This window comes from Crinia signifera, chromosome 1, assembly GCF_055691185.1.
Source record: "Crinia signifera chromosome 1, ASM5569118v1, whole genome shotgun sequence".
NCBI lineage: Eukaryota > Metazoa > Chordata > Amphibia > Anura > Myobatrachidae > Crinia > Crinia signifera.
This window is the reverse complement of record NC_139217.1, coordinates 4,157,993-4,181,085: the sequence shown is the minus strand read 5'-3', so window position 1 is coordinate 4,181,085 and position 23,093 is coordinate 4,157,993. Positions and strand designations below refer to the sequence as shown.

The following is a 23,093-nucleotide window of genomic DNA, read 5'->3' as shown; positions in this document are numbered from 1 at the left end:
GGACCACTAGGGACGCGTAGTGTGTAACTGTCACCACTAGGGATACGCGGTGTGTAACTGTCACCACTAGGGACACGCGGTGTGTAACTGTCACCACTAGGGATACGCGGTGTGTAACTGTCACCACTAGGGATACGCGGTGTGTAACTGTCACCACTAGGGATACGCAGTGTGTAACTGTCACCACTAGGGATACGCGGTGTGTAACTGTCACCACTAGGGATACGCGGTGTGTGACTGTCACCACTAGGGATACGCGGTGTGTAACTGTCACCACTAGGGACACGCGGTGTGTAACTGTCACCACTAGGGACCCGTAGTGTGTAACTGTCACCACTAGGGATACGCGGTGTGTAACTGTCACCACTAGGGATACGCGGTGTGTAACTGTCACCACTAGGGACCCGTAGTGTGTAACTGTCACCACTAGGGATACGCGGTGTGTAACTGTCACCACTAGGGACACGCGGTGTGTAACTGTTGGCACTAGGGATACTCGGTATGATGAGAGTAAATATACCGCTGGTCTCATCCCATTACTTCTGGGTGCCGGACGCTGTCCCGACAGTTGGGATTCTGACAGGCATTTACCCGATGTCGGAATCCCGACTGTCAAAACACCCGACGGCCACCTGCTATTTTCCCTTGTGGGGGTCCACAACCTCCATAGCGGGAGAATAGAATAGCTGCCCGCAGTGTGGTGAGCGCAGCGAGCCCGCAAGGGGCTTAGTTGTGCTCACCATGCTGTCTGGGTCCGGCCAGTCGGGATCCCGACGTCGGTCTAATGAATGTCGGGATCCCGACTGTCGGACCACACCCTTACTTCTTGGCGGTATATATTATTACATGTTGGCGATGTTTTATTGCTGTCACACATTCATCACGTGCCATCAACTGAAAACTTTCTGAATGTGATTGTGGGAATTGGTCTGTGATTGGAAGGAGTCCTGGAGTGGGATTATTTCAGATCCCTCTTCCTGCTCCGGTCCTCTCTGTACACATTGGTGCATGTACACTGGTCTGTCAGTGTAAGCGTATCATTATGAAGTAGCATTGTGTTATTGCTGAGGTGGGAACACGCTGAGAACACGCTGAGAACACGCTGAGATAGTAGAAGAATCCTGTTGCATCGTTATTTGCTGATACATATTAATTTCCTGTGATTCCGCTGCACTCAGCACAGTGACTGTTCCTGGGAATATGGTGAGAGCCCCTCTGGAAGTGGCTGGAATTCGGGAGGGGGTTGGGAAGGTTTGGTGAGCAGGGTATTTGCATTGTAAGGAGGAGGTTAGTTTAGGAGAGAGGGGAGGGGAGAGGGCTCAGCCTGTTCTGCTGCGGAGTATCACTCAATGCAATTCTATTCATTCCTGTGCAAGTCTCTGTCCTGCCAGGAGAGTGACCATGTACCTGATCCCTATTGTGTTAGCAGTACTATGCTCCACTGCCTGGCTCACCATAGGGAGCGCTGCTCCCCGCAGCAGCACAGCCAGGATGGTCACCACTCAGAGGACCCTAATAACTGACTATAGCCCCTCAGGCACTCAAGGAGGCAATGGTACTGTGCAGCCCATTCTGCATGGGAATGAGACTGTGATGGAGCCCGTCCCCAAGGACAGGGACAATAAGATGTCAGAGGAGAAAACTGCTAAGAAGAAAGGTGAGACTGATGCTACCCCCGGATGACTGTGTGTGTCCTGCTTGGCTTTAATTAGTCCTGAAATCTAAGGTCAGATCCAGACTGCAGAGCTAAAAGCAGATTTCATATTAAGTATCATGTTATGTGGTTAATGCAGAACAGTGTGTGGACATTGTCCAAGTGGAGCTGTCATGTATGAGCGGTGTCCTCAGGTAGGCATCCTAAAGGGGCCAGCAGGTAGACATCATGAGTAGAGGTCACATAGGAGCAGTGTCCTCAGGTAGACATCATACTGGAGCAGTGTCCTCATGTAGATGTCACATAGAAGTGGTGTCCTCAGGTAGATGTCACATAGAAGTGGTGTCCTCAGGTGGACATCATAGTGAAGAGGTGTCCTCAGGTAGATGTCACATAGAAGTGGTGTCCTCAGGTAGACATCATAGTGAAGAGGTGACCTCAGGTAGATGTCACATAGAAGTGGTGTCCTCAGGTAGACATCATAGTGAAGAGGTGTCCTCAGGTAGATGTCACATAGAAGTGGTGTCCTCAGGTGGACATCATAGTGAAGAGGTGACCTCAGGTAGATGTCACATAGAAGTGGTCTTCTCAGGTAGACATCATAGTGAAGAGGTGTCCTCAGGTAGACATCACACAGGAGCAGTGTCCTCAGGTAGGTATCACATAGGAACAGTGTTCTCAGGTAGACATGATACTGAAGAGGTGTCCTCAGGGAGATGTCACATAGGAGCACTGTCCTCAGGTAGACATCATACTGGAGCAATGTCCCCAGGTAGATGTCACACAGGAGCAGTGTCCTCAGGTAGTCATCACACACAAGCAGTGTCCTCAGGTAGGTATCCCACAGGAGCAGTCTCCTCAGGTAGTCATTACACAGGAGAAGTGTCCTCGGGTAGGCCCCACACAGGAGGGGTGTCCTCAGGTAGACATCACACAGGAGCAGTGTCCTCATGTAGGCATCACACAGGAGCAGTGTCCTCAGGAAAGAATTACACAGGAGACGTGTCCTCAGGTAGGCCCCACACAGGAGGGTGTCCTCAGGTATTTATCACAAAGGAGCGGTGTCCTCTGGTATATGTCACACAGGAGCAGGGTCCTCAGGTTGGCATCACACAGGAGGAGTGTCCTCAGGTAGTCATAACCTGGGAGTGCTGTCCTCAGGTAGACATCACACAGGAGCAGTGTCCTCAGGTAGACATCACAAAGGAGTAGTGTCCTCAGGTAGGCATCACACAGGAGCAGTGCCCTTAGGTAGGTGTCACAAAGGAGCCGTGTCCTCAGGTAGAGCAGTGTCCTCAGGTAGGCATCACACAAGAGTGCTGTCCTCAGATAGATGTCACATAGGAGCAGTGTCCTCTGATAGACATCACACAGGAGCTGTGTCCTCTGGTAGGCAGTACACAGGAGTGCTGTCCTCAGAAAGACATCACACAGAAGCAGTGTCCTAAGGTAAGCATCTCACAGGAGTGCTGTTCTCAGATAGACATCACAGAGGAGCAGTGTCCTCAGATAGATGGCAAACATGTAAAGTGGCCTGAGGTAGGATCACACAGGAGCAGTGGCCTCAGGTAGATGTAACACAGGTGCCGTGTCTTCAGGTAGGCATCACACAGGAGTGCTGTCATCAGGTAGGTGTCACACATAAATAGTGTCCTCAGGTAGGTGCCACACAGGAGCAGTGTCCTCAGGTAGGCATTACACAGGAGCAGTGTCCTCAGGTAGACATTACACATAAGCAGTGTCCTCACGTAGGCCACACACAGAGGGGTGTCCTCAAGTAGGCATGACACAGGAGCAGTATCCTCAGGTAGTCATCACAAAGGAGTGGTGTCCTCTGGTATATGTCACACAGGAGCAGGGTCCTCAGGTAGGCATAACCTGGTAGTGCTGTCCTCAGGTAGACATCACAAAGGAGTGGTGTCCTCCATTAGGCATCACACTGGAGCAGTGTCCTTAGGTAGGTGTCACATAGGAGCCATGTCCGCAGGTAGACCAGTGTCCTCAGGTAGGCATCACACAAGAATGCTGTCCTCAGATAGACTTCACACAGGAGCAGTGTTCTCAGATAGACTTCACACAGGAGCCGTGTCCTCAGGTAGGCATCACATAGGAGCCGTGTCCTCAGGTAGGCATCACATAGAAGCCATGTCCTCAGGTACACATAACACAGGAGTGCTGTGCTCAGAAAGACATCACACAGGAGCATTGTCCTCAGATAGACGTCACACAGGAGTCGTGTTCTCAGGTAGGCATCACACAGGAGCAGTGTCCTCAGGTAGTCATAACCCAGGAGTGCTGTCCTCAGGTAGTCATAACCCAGGAGTGCTGTCCTCAGGAATACATCACACAGGAGCAGTGTCCTCAGGTAGGCATCACACAGGAGCAGTCTCCTCAGGTAGTCATAACCTTGGAGTGATGTCCTCAGGTAGACATCACAAATGAGCAGTGTCCTCAGGTAGACAGCACGCAGGAGCAGTGTCCTCAAGTAGGCATCACACAGGAGTGCTGTCCTCAGAAAGATGTCACACAGGAGCAGTGTCCTCAGGTAGGCATCCCACAGGAGCAGTGTCCTCAGGTAGGGATCCCACAGGAATGCTGTCCTCAGGTAGGCATCACACAGGAGTGCTGTCCTCAGATAGGCGTCACACAGGAGCAGTGTCCTCAGATAGACATCACACAAGAGCAGTGTCCTCAGGTAGTCATAACCCATGAGTGCTGTCCTCAGGTAGTCATAACCCAGGAGTGCTGTCCTCAGGTAGTCATAACTTTGGAGCGCTGTCCTCAGATAGACATCACATAAGAGGTGTCCTCAGGAATGCCCCACACAGGAGCAATGTCTTTAGATGGACTTCACACAAGAGCAGTGTCCTCAGGTAGGTGTCACACAGGAGAAGTGTCCTCAGGTAGTCATAAACCAGGAGTGCTGTCCTCAGGTAGTCATAATCCGGGAGTGCTGTCCTCAAGTAGACATCACACAGGAGCAGTGTCCTCAGGTAAGCCCCACAGGGGAGGGGTGTCCTCAGATAGGTGCTACACAGGAGCAGTGTACTCAGGTATGTGTCATGCCAGAGCAGTGTCCTCAGGTAGTCATAACCCAGGAGTGCTATCCTCAGGTAGGCATAACCTGGTAGTGCTGTCCTCGAGTAGATATCACACAGGAGCAGTGTCCTCAGGTATGTGTCATGCCAGAGCAGTGTCCTCAGGTAGTCATAACCCAGGAGTGCTATCCTCAGGTAGGCATAACATGGTAGTGCTGTCCTCGAGTAGATATCACACAGGAGCAGTGTCCTCAGGTAGGTGCCACACAGGAGCCGTGTTCTCAGGTAGCTGCCACACAGGAGTTCTGTCCGCAGGTAGGCATCACAAAGGACCAGTAATATACACGAAGCACAGTTCATCAACCACTTTCTCTAAATCATTAACCTCACATATAAATCTTATTCCAAATTACATGGCCGGTGTAAAAGATTCATTTGATAGGGAAAGGGGATGGTGAAATAGACCAGTGCACAGGTTAGAGGTTTTGGTATGATTAGAGGAAAATAGTGGTGTCCACAATTAAATCCTATTGGAGAGAATAACTAATTGCTCAGATAATTAAGAAAAACTATGGGTGACATTCTATGCTATGCGAGTATCGTTATTTTGCGGAAATTAGACCACAAAATGGCGATATCGCATTTTCCCATTAAATCGTTGATTTAATGGGATGCGCATAGGGGCTGAAATCGCATATTTTGTGCGTAAAGGTCTGGTGAATAAAAATGCGAGATTAATTCGCATTTTTATCGCATCCAGATGTTTTCGCACAGAAAAGTATACAAGTCGCTTATTTAATGCTATGCGCATTTGCACATCGCATTATTTAAGTGACTAATTATCGCACTTATTTCAGACCTGGGTCTGTTAGGCGAATTAGGCAGAACCCTGCACAGATCGCAATGTTCCGTGCAGGGTTCTGCTGTAAAAAATAAAACAAATGGTTAAATTAAAAAAAAACGAGCGCGGGGTCCCCCGCCCGAGTGTAACCAGCCCCGGGCTCACTGAGCCGGTGCTGGTGACATAAAATCAGGGTCCCCGACAAATCGGGGTCCCCTTGATTTTATGAAACCAGCACCAGACTCAAGGTCCGGCGCTGGTTCCCAAAATACGGGGGACAAAGTGACTAGGGGTCCCCCGTATTTTAAGAACCAGCACCGGACACAACCAGCCAGCAGGGTAATGCCACAGCCGGGGGGAGACTTTTTATACAAGTCCCCCCGGCCAAAGCATTAACCCCCTGGCTGGTCAGCATGGGCAGGGGTCCTGGGGAAGTGGGGACCCCCCCAATGAAGGGGTCCCCCCCCTCCAGGACTTACCAGCCCATGCTGATAGTCCGGGGCTGTCCTCCATGCCCCTGGGCTGTGGGCATGGAGCTGATGCTTTGTGTAAAAAAAAGAATGTAAACTATTGTTTTACACTGGCGAACTATCAGTCCCAGCAAGCCTACCCCGCATGCTGGGACTTGGGGAACCACAAGTCCCAGCATGCGGGGCATTAAAGTGCCCGCTGGCACTTGTAGTTCTGCAGTGTAAAAAATAGTGCACAAAATCACACTGACACCCTGTAAAATAAAACTTTAATACACACAAAACACACACACACTGATACTTACCTACCTTGAGCCCGTAGGTCGGTCCCTGGATCCTGGATTCTTCCTCCGGGGCTCCAGGGCAGAAGAGTCCGGTTCCGGGGCCTTGGTCCTGGTTCCGGGGCTGGTCCTGGGGTTCCGGGGCTCCTGGCGTGAAGAATCCGGGGTCCGGGATCCGTGGTAGTCCAGAGGGGTACCTAAGGAGGCAAATCCTACTCACCTGCTCCCCGGCGGCGACCTCCGGTGACAGCGCTGCTCCCGAATGGTACCCGGCTTCAAGGAGTTGGTCCGGCGCTGAGATGTTTCCTCTTCGCCGTCTGTGGACAGAATGATTTCTCGGCCAATCAGGAGCCGAGAAAGTCGGCTCCTGATTGGCCAGAAATCATTCTGAATATAGACGCCGACGGAGTAACATCTCAGCGCATCCAGAGCAGAGAAACCGAGAAATCATTCTGTTCACAGACGGCGAAGAGGAAACATCTCAGCGCCGGACCAACTCCTTGAAGCCGGGTACCATTCGGGAGCAGCGCTGTCACCGGAGGTCGCCGACGGGGAGCACTTGAGTAGGATTTGCCTCCTTAGGTACCCCTCTGGACTACCACGGATCCCGGACCCCGGATTCTTCACGCCAGGAGCCCCGGAACCCCAGGACCAGCCCCGGAACCAGGACCAAGGCCCCGGAACCGGACTCTTCTGCCCTGGAGCCCCGGAGGAAGAATCCAGGATCCAGGGACCGACCTACGGGCTCAAGGTAGGTAAGTATCAGTGTGTGTGTGTTTTGTGTGTATTAAAGTTTTATTTTACAGGGTGTCAGTGTGATTTTGTGCACTATTTTTTACACTGCAGAACTACAAGTGCCAGCGGGCACTTTAATGCCCCGCATGCTGGGACTTGTGGTTCCCCAAGTCCCAGCATGCGGAGTAGGCTTGCTGGGACTGATAGTTCGCCAGTGTAAAACAATAGTTTACATTCTTTTTTTTACACAAAGCATCAGCTCCATGCCCACAGCCCAGGGGCATGGAGGACAGCCCCGGACTATCAGCATGGGCTGGTAAGTCCTGGAGGGGGGGACCCCTTCATTGGGGGGGTCCCCACTTCCCCAGGACCCCTGCCCATGCTGACCAGCCAGGGGGTTAATGCCTTGGCCGGGGGGACTTGTATAAAAAGTCTCCCCCCGGCTGTGGCATTACCCTGCTGGCTGGTTGTGTCCGGTGCTGGTTCTTAAAATACGGGGGACCCCTAGTCACTTTGTCCCCCTTATTTTGGGAACCAGCGCCGGACCTTGAGTCTGGTGCTGGTTTCATAAAATCAAGGGGACCCCTATTTGTCGGGGACCCTGATTTTATGTCACCAGCACCGGCTCAGTGAGCCCGGGGCTGGTTACACTCGGGCGGGGGACCCCGCGCTCGGTTCTTTTTTTTACTACCTTGCGCTGTCCTGCAAATGTGCGATTTTCAGACATGAAAATCGCACATTTTCAGGACTAAAAACAGCGCACTACATCGCCGCAAATCGCCCCTATTCGCACTTTTCAGCCTCCAATGCGCATCACATTAAATATGCGCATTTAGGCAGAAAAATGCGATTTCAAAAAAGGCGATTTGCGGCGATATGGTGCGCAAATAAAACATGCGCATTTATCTCAAAGCATAGAATGTCACCCAATGTGTCTGATATGGAATGGAATTCAGGCCTGTTGGTCGAGGTTAATGCAGCAAGTATAACAATGACATATTGTTACAATTTGCTTGTTAAATACAGTCAAAGATTTGGCACAATAATGTAATCGTGTAAGATGTGGTGTCCTCAGGTGATCACATTTCAGATTCAATCAAGTGTCTTCAAGGTAAAAATAACCAGTGAGAATTTATGAGAGAACAATAAAGTAAATGATTGACTAACAATATATATGGCATCTACATTATGGAGATAATGTATAGGTTAAAGTCTCCCTGCTGGTCCCAGATGAGCGGCTTCTGTCCGACGTTATATACCTAAGGCAGAAGTGGGTTGTTTGATGTGTGACAGGGAAGTCCCCTTGTCTGTTTCTTGTGTCAAAAACACCCAAAACTTGCTGGCTTCCACTGTTAAAAAGCGGGCTTCTGAGGAATTGTGGGAAATTGCACCTTCTCTGGGATTTATGGGATATGAAAGGAAAACCTCCTATTTATTCCCTAGTAGAGCTGCTGCTGCCCAACTATATATATATATATATATATATATATATATATATATATATATATATACACCTCGAGCAAAAAGTGGGGGATTCACATTGGATGTTAGAGAGGTCACCCTTCTCAATTATCAAGAAAGTCCCACGATTTACCAGCTGCCACCAAGATAATTTGATGGGCTCTTGTAGGTGTGGTGGGTGAGCGTGCTCATTGTGTGGTAGGAAAAAGCATTAGGGGGGGGGGGAATGAAAAACTGCTGTCCCCAATGGGTGGGTGGGCTTTTAAGACACAGGTGGATCAGTGTTTTTAATGAATAAAGTTCTACATTGGTCATAAACCATTGATGATTGTGAATGATGGTCGATGGTCATCCCTAACTGGAGACCGTACACTAATGGAGAGTCTGCAGTTAGCACACGGCCTGTGCAGGATCTGATGGTTGTGTATGATGGTCGGTGGCCATCCCTAACTGGAGACCGTACACTAATGGAGAGTCTGCAGTTAGCACACGGCCTGTGCAGGATCTGATGGTTGTGTATGATGGTCGGTGGCCATCCCTAACTGGAGACGGTACACTAATGGAGAGTCTGCAGTTAGCACACGGCCGGTGCAGGATCTGATGGTTGTGTATGATGGTCGGTGGCCATCCCTAACTGGAGACCGTACACTAATGGAGAGTCTGCAGTTAGCACACAGCCGGTGTAGGATCTGATGGTTGTGTATGATGGTCGCTGGCCATCCCTAACTGGAGACCGTACACTCATGGAGAGTCTGCAGTTAGCACACAGCCGGTGCAGGATCTGATGGTTGTGTATGATGGTCGGTGGCCATCCCTAACTGGAGACCGTAAACTAATGGAGAGTCTGCAGTTAGCACACAGCCGGTGCAGGATCTGATGGTAGTGTATGATGGTCGGTGCCCATCCCTAACTGGAGACCGTACACTAATGGAGAGTCTGCAGTTAGCACACAGCCGGTGCAGGATCTGATGGTTGTGTATGATGGTCGGTGGCCATCCCTAACTGGAGACCGTACACTAATGGAGAGTCTGCAGTTAGCACACAGCCGGTGCAGGATCTGATGGTTGTGTATGATGGTCGGTGGCCATCCCTAACTGGAGACCGTACACTAATGGAGAGTCTGCAGGTAGCAAACGGCCGGTGCAGGATCTGATGGTTGTGTATGATGGTCGGTGGCAATCCCTAACTGGAGACCATACACTAATGGAGAGTCTGCAGTTAGCACACGGCCGGTGCAGGATCTGATGGTTGTGTATGATGGTCGGTGGCCATCCCTAACTGGAGACCGTACACTAATGGAGAGTCTGCAGTTAGCACACAGCCGGTGCAGGATCTGATGGTTGTGTATGATGGTCGGTGGCCATCCCTAACTGGAGACCGTACACTAATGGAGAGTCTGCAGGTAGCAAACGGCCGGTGCAGGATCTGATGGTTGTGTATGATGGTCGGTGGCAATCCCTAACTGGAGACCATACACTAATGGAGAGTCTGCAGTTAGCACACGGCCGGTGCAGGATCTGATGGTTGTGTATGATGGTCGGTGGCCATCCCTAACTGGAGACCGTACACTAATGGAGAGTCTGCAGTTAGCACACAGCCGGTGCAGGATCTGATGATTGTGAATGATGGTCGATGGCCATCCCTAACTGGAGACCGTACACTAATGGAGAGTCTGCAGTTAGCACACAGCCGGTGCAGGATCTGATGGTTGTGTATGATGGTCGGTGGCCATCCCTAACTGGAGACCGTACACTAATGGAGAGTCTGCAGTTAGCACACAGCCGGTGCAGGATCTAAAGATTGTGAATGATGGTCGATGGCCATCCCTAACTGGAGACCGTACACTAATGGAGAGTCTGCAGTTAGCACACAGCCGGTGCAGGATCTGATGGTTGTGTATGATGGTCGATGGCCATCCCTAACTGGAGACCGTACACTAATGGAGAGTCTGCAGTTAGCACACAGCCGGTGCAGGATCTGATGGTTGTGTATGATGGTCGGTGCCCATCCCTAACTGGAGACCGTACACTAATGGAGAGTCTGCAGTTAGCACACAGCCGGTGCAGGATCTGATGGTTGTGTATGATGGTCGGTGGCCATCCCTAACTGGAGACCGTACACTAATGGAGAGTCTGCAGTTAGCACACAGCCGGTGCAGGATCTGATGGTTGTGTATGATGGTCGGTGGCCATCCCTAACTGGAGACCGTACACTAATGGAGAGTCTGCAGGTAGCAAACGGCCGGTGCAGGATCTGATGGTTGTGTATGATGGTCGGTGGCAATCCCTAACTGGAGACCATACACTAATGGAGAGTCTGCAGTTAGCACACGGCCGGTGCAGGATCTGATGGTTGTGTATGATGGTCGGTGGCCATCCCTAACTGGAGACCGTACACTAATGGAGAGTCTGCAGTTAGCACACAGCCGGTGCAGGATCTGATGGTTGTGTATGATGGTCGGTGGCCATCCCTAACTGGAGACCGTACACTAATGGAGAGTCTGCAGGTAGCAAACGGCCGGTGCAGGATCTGATGGTTGTGTATGATGGTCGGTGGCAATCCCTAACTGGAGACCATACACTAATGGAGAGTATGCAGTTAGCACACGGCCGGTGCAGGATCTGATGGTTGTGTATGATGGTCGGTGGCCATCCCTAACTGGAGACCGTACACTAATGGAGAGTCTGCAGTTAGCACACAGCCGGTGCAGGATCTGATGATTGTGAATGATGGTCGATGGCCATCCCTAACTGGAGACCGTACACTAATGGAGAGTCTGCAGTTAGCACACAGCCGGTGCAGGATCTGATGGTTGTGTATGATGGTCGGTGGCCATCCCTAACTGGAGACCGTACACTAATGGAGAGTCTGCAGTTAGCACACAGCCGGTGCAGGATCTAAAGATTGTGAATGATGGTCGATGGCCATCCCTAACTGGAGACCGTACACTAATGGAGAGTCTGCAGTTAGCACACAGCCGGTGCAGGATCTGATGGTTGTGTATGATGGTCGATGGCCATCCCTAACTGGAGACCGTACACTAATGGAGAGTCTGCAGTTAGCACACAGCCGGTGCAGGATCTGATGATTGTGAATGATGGTCGATGGCCATCCCTAACTGGAGACCGTACACTAATGGAGAGTCTGCAGTTAGCACACAGCCGGTGCAGGATCTAAAGATTGTGAATGATGGTCGATGGCCATCCCTAACTGGAGACCGTACACTAATGGAGAGTCTGCAGTTAGCACACAGCCGGTGCAGGATCTGATGGTTGTGTATGATGGTCGATGGCCATCCCAAACTGGAGACCGTACACTAATGGAGAGTCTGCAGTTAGCACATGGCCGGTGCAGGATCTGATGGTTGTGTATGATGGTCGGTGGCCATCCCTAACTGGAGACCATACACTAATGGAAAGTCTGCAGTTAGCACACGGCCGGTGCAGGATCTGATGGTTGTGTATGATGGTCGGTGGCCATCCCTAACTGGAGACCGTACACTAATGGAGAGTCTACAGGTAGCACACAGCCGGTGCAGGATCTGATGGTTGTGTATGATGGTCGGTGGCCATCCCTAACTGGAGACCATACACTAATGGAGAGTCTGCAGTTAGCACACGGCCGATGCAGGATCTGATGGTTGTGTATGATGGTCGGTGGCCATCCCTAACTGGAGACCATACACTAATGGAGAGTCTGCAGGTAGCAAACGGCCGGTGCAGGATCTGATGGTTGTGTATGATGGTCGGTGGCAATCCCTAACTGGAGACCATACACTAATGGAGAGTCTGCAGTTAGCACACAGCCGGTGCAGGATCTGATGATTGTGAATGATGGTCGATGGCCATCCCTAACTGGAGACCGTACACTAATGGAGAGTCTGCAGTTAGCACACAGCCGAAGCAGGATCTGATGGTTGTGTATGATGGTCGATGGCCATCCCTAACTGGAGACCGTACACTAATGGAGAGTCTACAGGTAGCACACAGCCGGTGCAGGATCTGATGGTTGTGTATGATGGTCGGTGGCCATCCCTAACTGGAGACCGTACACTAATGGAGAGTCTGCAGGTATCAAACGGCCGGTGCAGGATCTGATGGTTGTGTATGATGGTCGGTGGCAATCCCTAACTGGAGACCATACACTAATGGAGAGTCTGCAGTTAGCACACAGCCGGTGCAGGATCTGATGATTGTGAATGATGGTCGATGGCCATCCCTAACTGGAGACCGTACACTAATGGAGAGTCTGCAATTAGCACACGGCCGGTGCAGGATCTGATGGTTGTGCATGATGGTCGGTGGCCATCCCTAACTGGAGACCGTACACTAATGGAGAGTCTGCAGTTAGCACACGGCCGGTGCCGGATCTGATGGTTGTGTATGATGGTCGGTGGCCATCCCTAACTGTAGACCTTACACTAATGGAGAGTCTGCAGTTAGCACACGGCCGGTGCAGGATCTGATGGTTGTGTATAAGGACACTCTAGCCCATCCACATACAGACTCAGTAGCACAAAGTCATAGATGCCAGAACGGCTAAAGCTGCAGCGACTCAGAATTAGGCCCATTATGCAAAGTACATACATGTGCTAAATCATGGCCAATAGTTGATATAGATACCAGATCCTTCATTGGGGGTCCTGCTGCTATCAGCGGGTGGAGCTGGGCCTGGCTTGTGCTCTTATCCTATGGTCCATGTGCGCTTATTGGCTCTGTGGCATACAACCATCTTACTATGAGAAGTACCAGTTGTTGGTTAATGTAACTGCTGAGGTGCCAATTTCCCCAGGTGCAAGCTCTCCTGGTGGCAGTGTAAGGTGCCCCCAACTCCTAGACAAAGCAGCACCCTTACTGGTATACACAGTGTTATATACAGGGGGAAGATATGGGGTACATGGGCATGAATGCGCACTGACCTACTGCTTGTGTGATATATATATATATATATATATGATACATGGATATGGATATATGCTGCATACGCATAGGTGTGCGCAGCACATTTTATTAGGGGGTGCACCGTCAAAGGGGTGCCTAGTGCCTATTGTATAACACTGGCCATTGGGCATGTCTTCCATCATCTATTGGCACTCGCTGCAATATAAACGTCTCTCAGCCACACCATAATCTCCGGCCTCTTTCAGCTTTAATCTTCTAATTACTCTGTGTAACAGTACATGCAAATAGAGTAAAATACATATATGTATGACGCAGGTATGTAGAGATATGACAATGGTCTGGTACAATGCAAAACACACATAATTGATTGATAGGAGCTTCTTTTGGTACTTGTGTAATATCTGGGCGCCCGATTTTGACATCGGGTCGAAAAATCGGTCGCATCGCATACGACCAAATCGCATGTGATGCGACTGATTCGACCCAACTTTTAATTGTACAGCCACCCTGATGGCTGATTACAATGTTAAATGCCCCCCCAGACCCCGAATTGTAATTGTATACCCACCCTGATGGGTAATTGCTTGGTCAAATGCCCCCCCCCCATTGTTAACGCCACCCCACGATCAATGCAAACCCGAAGCGTGGGGAGCGCAGCGAGCCCGCGAGGGGCGGCGGTTCGCGTCCTCCGACCTTTTCATACCCCCACTATCCACGTCGGCGTGGAGTTGATATAGTGTGACGATCCACCGAGCCCGAAGCGTGGCGAGCGCAGCGAGCCCCGTGAGAGGACGCGCATTACTTCACGCGTATTACGCGGGGCTCGCTGCGATCGACACGCTTCGGGCTCGGTGGTTTGCTGCGCTCACCACACTATATAAGATCAACTCGACACCGACGTGGATAGTGGGGGGTATGAAAAGGCCGGAGGACGCGTACCGCCGCCCCTCTCGGGCTCACTGCACTCGCCACGCTTCGGGTTGGCGTTAATCGTGGGGTGGCGTTAACAATGGGGGTGCATTTGACCTCATTATTAACCATCAGGATGGGTATACAATTAAAAATCGGGTCTGGGGGGCATTTAACATTGGGTCCAATTTTAAATCGGGTCCGAGGGACCATTTAACATTGGTTCCAATGTAAAAATCGGGTCGGTCGCGTCGCATCGCATGCCATTATAATGGCATGCGATGCAACCGATTTTTACATTGTACCAGGAACGTCCAAAAACCCCGAAAATCAGGTCCAATCACGTCGCATTGCATGCCTTAAGTACAGGCATGCGATAAAAAAATCGGGTTCCCAGATATTACACAAGTACAGTACCCTTCTTTTAATGGAATACAGTTCTAAAAAGCAAAGTCTTTGGTAAAAGGTATTGATGGTATTGCTAGCGGCAGGGAGGTGTTCATAAGGGTGGGCACAGCATTAGGGGGTGCCTGTGCACCCCTAACACTCAATGTGCGCACACCTATGTGCATACGTGTTATGTATATTGGTATACGGATATGTATATATGCTGCATACATGTTATTTATATATATATATATATATATATATAAATGGTAAATGGATATGTATATACAGTATGCAGCATATGTTTTATGTTTATGGTGCATGGATATGTATATATCCAGCATACGTGTTATGTATATGGTACATGGATGTGTCTGCACCCCAGCCCCAGGAAAATCACTGTATATTTTTATGTTTTAGAAAAAGTGGCTAAAAAAAAGATTAAAGTTGTCAAGAAAGTCCTGAAGAAACCAAAATCTGAGAAGATGAGTCCAGGAGAAGCAGGACTCCCGACAGACAGTATGTAACACACGCCTGACAGCAACATGATACATGTATGATCAGACTGGATGATGCACGTGCTGTATGTCACACATGACAGGGACATGATACATATATGATCAGACTGAATAATGCACGTATGTCACACCTGACAGCGATGTGATACATGTATGAACAGTATGAGTGGTGCATGTGTGTTACCCCAAACCCTTGTTGTCCATACCTATGCTGGTATCCTGTTTGTGACGCCAAATTTTATACCCCAGCAGGTGTGTTTGGGTAACCTGTTACTCTTTTTTCACCTTAGCTACCCGTAGCTTGTTTCAACAGCTTCTAAGTCATGTGTATCTTAACTACATGGATGTATTAGGGCAGGCTGCTGTATACTTGTGTTTAGTAGCCTAGGGAGTGGTACATACAAGTAATACCTACCTACTTGTTTGTGCTGATTACCAGGAGAACACCGAAGAGCAGACACTGATGTTATTAAGCTCCACCCCCATACCAGCCAAATGCAGCAATTTGTGGGACTGCAGAGAGAGGGCGTGGCTAAAGTGATGCAAAATTATGCATTTTTTTGTCATTTTAGTCCTGCCCCTTTCCACAGCCCCATTATTCTTATTATAATTTTATTTATAAGGCGCCACAAGTGTTTCGCAGCGCCGTACAAAGGGACAGTACAGGGAGACAAAACTTGGCATAACATCGAATAAATAACAAAAATAGAGTACAAATAAAGAGTGCCACAGTTCAATACACATTACAGCTTAAATATAAGTAGTGAGGACTCAATCAACATACAACTAGAGGCTTGAGGCCAATGATGGAGATGAGTATGCGGACGAAGATGGTCACTTAGTGTTTGAGTATAGGAGAGCTGTGAATGACATGTGAAGAGAAGAGGGCTTTGACAACAGGAGGGAGGGAAGAGGGCCCTACTCTGAGGAGTTTACAATCTAGCAGGAAGGGGAGACAGACAGATTATGAGAGGTGCAAGCAAGTGGGAGGAGGCTAGATAGCAGGATGGGACAAATTATTTAAAGAGGAAATGAAGAGAAAGAATTGTCACTGGTGTGGTCCACCTATCAAATTTTTTTTGAAACAATAAAATTTAACCTTTAATACTTTGTTTAAAAATTGCGAAATATAAAACACACATATAACACAGTGGAAGTGACGGACAAAAGATTGAATAAGTGTGTTAAAAAAACGGTGGCTTCTTGGTAACGCACTAATGATTGTTCTGGTTCAATGTATATTATATTATATAGTACCACAGGTTCTTGTGTTCTTGGCACTAGGACAGAAATTTTCCTGTGCATGAATCTCTATCTAGTAGTTTTTTCAAGGCCTTGAAAAAGCTCATGCGAAGCGCGTGCCGGCTAGTGGTGCGCTGATTGGCAATGCATGTTTTGATAGATATGCATTTTGATCTGTATTTCCCCCACAGGTTCTGATTTAAAACCCTGTTAAGGGTTTCTGCCACACTACTTCAAGATCTGCAGGCTGCTGTGTTAACTGACACATTCCTGGTACAGACAGACATCAATGTCTACCCAGGCAGTAGTGTCTGAAAGGCAGCAGCCTCGGCATTGTAGTATCAGTCATCCTAATAGTCTGGTACAGACAATGGGCCTTATTTTGGTTCATTCTTTCTGACAAAATCCTTCTTAGATGGGCAAAACCATGTGCACTGCAGGGGGGCAGATGTAACATGTGCAGAGAGAATTCGATTTGGGTGAGTGATTTTGTTTCTGTGCAGGGAAAATACTGACTGCTTTATTTTTACACTGCAATATAGATCTCACTTTGAAGTAAAACCCCACCCAAATCTAATTCTCTCTGCACATGTTACATCTGCCCCACCTGCAGTGCACATGGTTTTGCCCATCTAAGAAGGATTTTGTCAGAAAGAATGAACCAAAATAAGGCCCATTGTTACAACACATAAGAAGTCTGTCCAGGCAACAGTGTAGCACTATTATTGAGACTCAATTCATACAGCCATGGTGCTAAGACTAATAAAATCAGTGTTGCAAGTAAGGGGGTACGGCGTGGTACGGAGTACCTGTAAGAAATATGTTGCAGGTACGCAGTACCACTTACCCTCTGACCCACTGTCAATTCTATTTTTATTTTAAGTCTAAATATAATGCATCTGCAGCCCGCCCACCCAGCGTTATGATTGGTGCTTAATGCAGCTACCGGCTACTGCTGATTTAGCCTGTCACACTGACAGGCATCAGTGGCGCTGACAGCATGAAGAGCAGGCTCCACAATTGTAAGCACAAGCTGCCCGGCTCTACCCCAAGCAAGAGCCAACCCACCCCCAGTCATTCCCTGTTTCTCATTCACTATCTCCTGATGCCACGCTACTATTGTCGTTTAGTCACTTCTCTAGCTTTGTGTGACCACGCCCCCTCACGACACATGGCCACGCCCATTTTTGGTGGAGGCTCTCAGTACCACCAAGAAAAAAATTCTACTTGCACCACTGAATAAAATCCAGTATATCTGCTGAGTCACAATAATTTTAGGGTACTTGTGAGTTATCCGGGCGCCCGATTTTTGGTCGTATACGCATCGCATCGCATCGCGTGGCATCGTATGTTAACCAAATGGCATGCGATGCGACGCGACGAGATCACCACCCGAACCCGATTTCGCATCGCGTCGCATCGTGTGTTAACCAAATGGCATGCGATGCGACGCGACGAGATCACCACCCGAACCCGATTTTACATCGGGTACCATGTAATGTGATCACGTCACATCGCATGTTAACCACATGGCATGCGATGCGATGCGATGCGATGCGACAGCACCCGATTTTAGCAGGGCAAAACCCCCAGAAAGTGACACAAAAAGTGACACAATGTCAGTCCCATCCCCATTGTTAACGCCACTCCACTATCAACGTGAACCCGAAGCGTGGCGAGCGCAGCGAGCCCGCGAGGGGCGGCGGTACGCGTCCTCCGACCTTTTCATGCCCTACTATCCACTAGGGCGTGGAGTGAGAATAGAATAGTGTGGCGAGCGCAGCGAGCCCGAAGCGTGGCGAGCGCAGCGAGCCCCGCGAGGGGACACGGATACCTTCACAGGTAAACGCGTCCCTTCGCGGGCTTCCCAGGTGTCCATGGCAACGCGGACACCTGGGAAGCCCGCGAAGGGACGCGCTTACCTGTGAAGGTATCCGGCTGCGCTCGCCACGCTTCGGGCTCGGTGGCTCGCTGCGCTCGCCACACTATTCTATTCTCACTCCACGCCCTAGTGGATGGTAGGGCATGAAAAGGTCGGAGGACGCGTACCGCCGCCCCTCGCGGGCTCGCTGCGCTCGCCACGCTTCGGGTTCACGTTGATAGTGGAGTGGTTGTGAACATCCAATATCATTCATCAATATCATTCATATCTGACACAAATAAGGACAACTGAATGTAAGGGAATAACTGTGTAATTAACATATCTCAGAAATAAATTATAATAACAATCAACACATAGCACACAATAATTAATCACCGTAATTATTTATCTAGCAAAGTGAGCGCATGTAGAATGCGGTTAAATGCGCTGTCTCCCGCCAGGCACTTTCGCCACACAAACTCCTGCATATAGGAGTCAAGGTGATGGCGGGCTGTGCCCCGCTGGCGTTTGTTGTGCCATTTTGCACAACCCCACAGTCTCTCGATGTTTTGGGTGTGTGCACCAGTCTCTGGGTCTACGAAATTGTAGCGATGGTTGACTCTCAAGTGACTGTAACCAGCCCGCTCCAGTTCTGGAGTTTTGTATGCGCGCCAGCAATCGCTGACAATTGTGCTTCCAGGCGCGACGTGCTCCACAATTGCACTGAGGAGAGTTGGCGCATCTCGCTTGGCAACTGCTACCATGAAACAGTCCCCAGTTTCCCGGCACACTCCTCCGAACACCCACTGCTGTGGGAGAACTCTGCCAACATTGGCCTGTCTTTTCACAAAGAGTGTCTCATCCACCTCCACTATTTGCCCTGGTCCACCAATCTGGCGTTGAGGCTGTGACATCAGGTCGCATTGACATGCCTCCCGCATCAGTGCATTATAAAATATGGTACTTTTATTGCAGATTTTCAAGTTCTTAGTACAGAACTCTATAGAAGTGAGTTCATCACACCAGCAGTAGATGAAGCGCAGGATTGTCATGAACGGCAGCCTGCATCCGGGGTAGAATAGCGAGGCCCGCAGACTCTGCTTTTTCCCGCAACTTTTTATGTAGCAGCGCCATTTGCGCTCTTTTATAGACAGGCGCATAGGGTGGCCATTTGGACATGTGGCTGTAGATGGAAGCAGCCCTTTGTCCTGCAGGAATTGTACTGTTTCTTCTTCAGTTTTAGGGAGGCTGAAGATACCATCCACCAAAGCCATATTGGGAAATAGGGTGTAAGGGGCAAAATGGGGCAGGTGTAAGGGGCCAAATGGGGCAATATTGGGGCAAATGTCCGAAATTTCACCTCACAAATACACCAACACTGTAAATCACTTGTTCTCTCCTCTGGAAACTACCTCACACTGATTTTCTGCCAGATGTGGCAGAGGGCGGGTTTAAAAATGGGCGGGAAGTGTTCAAATCGCGTCGCGTCGCATCGCATCCCATTGTATACCATACAATAAGCATACGATGCGACGCAATACGACGCGATGTCAAATCGCGTCGCATCGCGTCGCATCGTATGCTTATTGTAATGGCATGCGATGACCACATCGGGCGCCCGGATAACTCACAAGTACCAATTTTAGTGCTTGCTCAGGCAGTGTTACAACGTGTGTATTAGAGTTCAAAAAATTGTTACCACACAGATACGGTGCTGAGATTATTAGGAGAACTTCTCATACTGAGCCGTACCACGCTTCCCTGCTGAGTCACACATTCATATAAACATACTGTTTTTGACCTAGATCACATTCAATACCCACCGTATTCTAAGTGTGGAATTTTTACCACCATAAAGCACAATAACCCCACACACATCTCCATGTACATACATTTGGGAGTTTGTTGTTGTGTAATTGGGCTTTTGATAAGTGGGTGATTCTAGGTGGTATAAGTGACTATACTCCTTGCAGTCCTGAGGCGGCTATAACTGCTGCTGATACTTTATTGATACAGGAATTGTATAAAACTTTACCAAACATTGTATCTGTTCCTATATTTGTGGACACGAGAATAGCAGTGAAAAGGCAGTTCAAACTACTAGATAGAGATTCATGCACAGGAAAATGTCTCCCCTAGTGCCAAGAACACAAGAACCTGTGGTACTACTGTATATAAAATAATATAGATTGAACCAGAACAATCATCAGTGCGTTGCCAAGAAGCCACCGTTTTTTTAACACACTTATTCAATCTTTTGTCCGTCACTTCCACTGTGTTATATGTGTGTTTTATATTTCGCAATTTTTAAACAAAGTATTAAAGGTTAAATTTGATTGTTTCAATTTTTTTTTTGATAGGTGCACCACACCAGTGACAATTCTTTCTCTTCATTTCCTCTTGAAATAATTTGTCCTATTCAGTTGTGTTGTCCAGTGGTAGCAAACCTCCCAATCTCCAGAAACAGACACACCACCTGACTGGTTACCTGTGGGGGGTCCTAACCTTGTCCCTCTTATGAGAGGACAGTCCTGTGCGAGTGAAAAATACCCCTGCCTCTCAACTCTAGATAGCAGGATGTAAACAGACAAGGGGTCAGAGAACCAGCTAGTTTATGCAGGACTAGTTTATGCAGCGGAAGGGTATGCTTTGATGAATAGGTGAGTTTTCAGTGCCCGTTTGAAGCTTTTATGTTGGCAGTCATCATTGACGTCAAAGGGAATGCGGGGGTTCGGGGAAGAAGTGGAAGGATTAGCCACCTTTCCAGGGGGCTGGGAGGGCCATACGATTTTCGGGAGCCTCTCGGACGTTCCAAAGAGGGTAGGCAAGTACTGTATGATACAAGTGTACAGCTACCTTCTGTAATCAGTCATGGGTTCAGTTCCCAAAATGGCTCATTCTGTCCTGAGCTTGTATATTCTCCCTGTGCTTGCATGGGATTCCTCCGGGTGATCTGGTCTCCGTACAGACGCCAAATATATACTGGTAGGTTAATTGGCTCCTGACAAGAGATACCCTCATATGTACAGCGCTGCAAACCATTTGTGGTGCCTTAAAAAGTAACAATAAAAAACCCTAGTGTGTACGTACATGTGTGTGTGTATGTGTGTGTGTGTGTGTGTGTGTGTGTGTGTGTAGGTGTGTTTAGTGCAGACTAGATACAGACCACATTCTATGTTCCCATCCTATCACACAGTCACATCCACATTAGTTATTGGGGTGATTGTGCCCTGCCTCTCTGTTGCTGCCCCTAACAGGCACAGGTTTCTGCTTATCACCATTAATGGCATTATTAGGTTGAATAGTAGGGATTCTGGAGGGACTGAAGAGGTAAATGTTCTCACCGTGAGCCTCATCATGGTGCAGTACCCTGATGTACACCCTCCTACAAACCTTAGTGATTCCATTTGTGTTAGACAGGGGGTCACCTTCCCTCTCCCATCAGGCAACGGCTTCCTGAGAGTAGTTATACACAGTGGCGTAAGTTCATACGAGGCGCCTGGAGGCGGTGTAGATAGTGGTCCCCCCACGGCCCAGGTCCCGTGCTCCAGGGATCCCGCCTCCTTCCTCCGGGCAGCCTGCACCCAACCAATCAGGGTCTGGCAGGCTGCAGATTCACTTATCAGTGGACAGCTGATCTGTCGCTCAGCTGTCCTGGGCAGCTCTGCAGCAGGCATCTGACGTGAGCTGTCAGTGTGCACTGCAGTAGGGAGGGCAGCGCTGCGGAACGGATCGAGATCCGATCCGCAGCAAGTGTCAGCCGTAGGGGTAGCATTTTAGAACAGCAGGGGGAGGAGAGGGTGTCAGCGGCCGGGGTTCCTTGCTGCGGCGGCGGCCGGGTATTCTTGCCTTGTGCCAGCTCTCTGTGCCCCCCCCCCCCTGATGGCTAGCGCCCGGCGGCAAAAGTCTCTGTTGCCTCCAGGAGTTACAACACTGGTTATACAGTGAGGGGTTATTCTGTCTGGTGATATGTACCCAGCGCCATTAGGCAAAAACTCCATTCCCCTGTAATGTATGCCAATATATCGACCACTATTGGGCATCAAGCTTTCGTTTGACACGGTGTCAGTGATTGTTGACATGTAAAAATGTCAACATGAGTTCTTCACAACCACTTTTCCATCCATGTAAACGGCAATTAGGAACAGTAAAGTGTCCATCCTGAGCTATGTGAGGGGATCGGGTACAGTAATTTGGGGTCCATGTGCTACATACATACATACTACATACATTAAGTCATACATTCATACATACATACTACATACATTAAGTCATACATAAATACATACATACATACATACATACTACATACATTAAGTCATACATTCATACATACATACATACATACATACATACATACATACATACTTACCTATAGGGTCCACCATAGGCCTGTCCTCCTGTCCAGTAGGATCCACATCGGTACCTGTCATATTCACCATCCCATCCGGCAAAGACTGCATCCTGTTTGGTCCAAGTAGCCTCCAGGGATAAAAAACAAAATAAAAAACCCTGAATTTCCGGCTTCAGCCAAATCTGCCTGGAAAATGAGGTCTATTTTTCAGCCGAATTCAGCAGTAGGAATGATTGTACATTATCTGGGCACTGGGTCCCCACCGTATTTAACATCAAATGGGTAGAAATGGGTGCATTCAATATGCCATATGCTGAGATGAGAAATTATAGATATTGGGGCAGATAATCAGTGATTCGGTGAGACAACGGTAGTTTTTACAAGAGGAACCACTGTGCCTGCAGAGAATCCTGCCCTATGAGGGCAGATCAGCAATGGGGC

At 49.0% G+C, this 23,093-nt stretch overlaps 1 protein-coding gene across 1 annotated transcript in view; it reads left to right on the top strand.

Annotated features, from left to right (window-relative positions):
- Positions 1-1,321: 1,321 nt before the first annotated feature.
- Positions 1,322-23,093, top strand: part of LOC146058550 (putative carboxypeptidase X1) — a 120,319-nt gene continuing 98,547 nt past the window's right edge. Inside the window, exons 1-2 of the mRNA XM_083170852.1 lie at positions 1,322-1,657; positions 15,098-15,196. Of these exons, the coding sequence (XP_083026978.1) occupies positions 1,402-1,657; positions 15,098-15,196 (355 nt within the window). The 5' untranslated portion in view covers positions 1,322-1,401. The remainder of the gene's footprint in view (positions 1,658-15,097; positions 15,197-23,093) is intronic.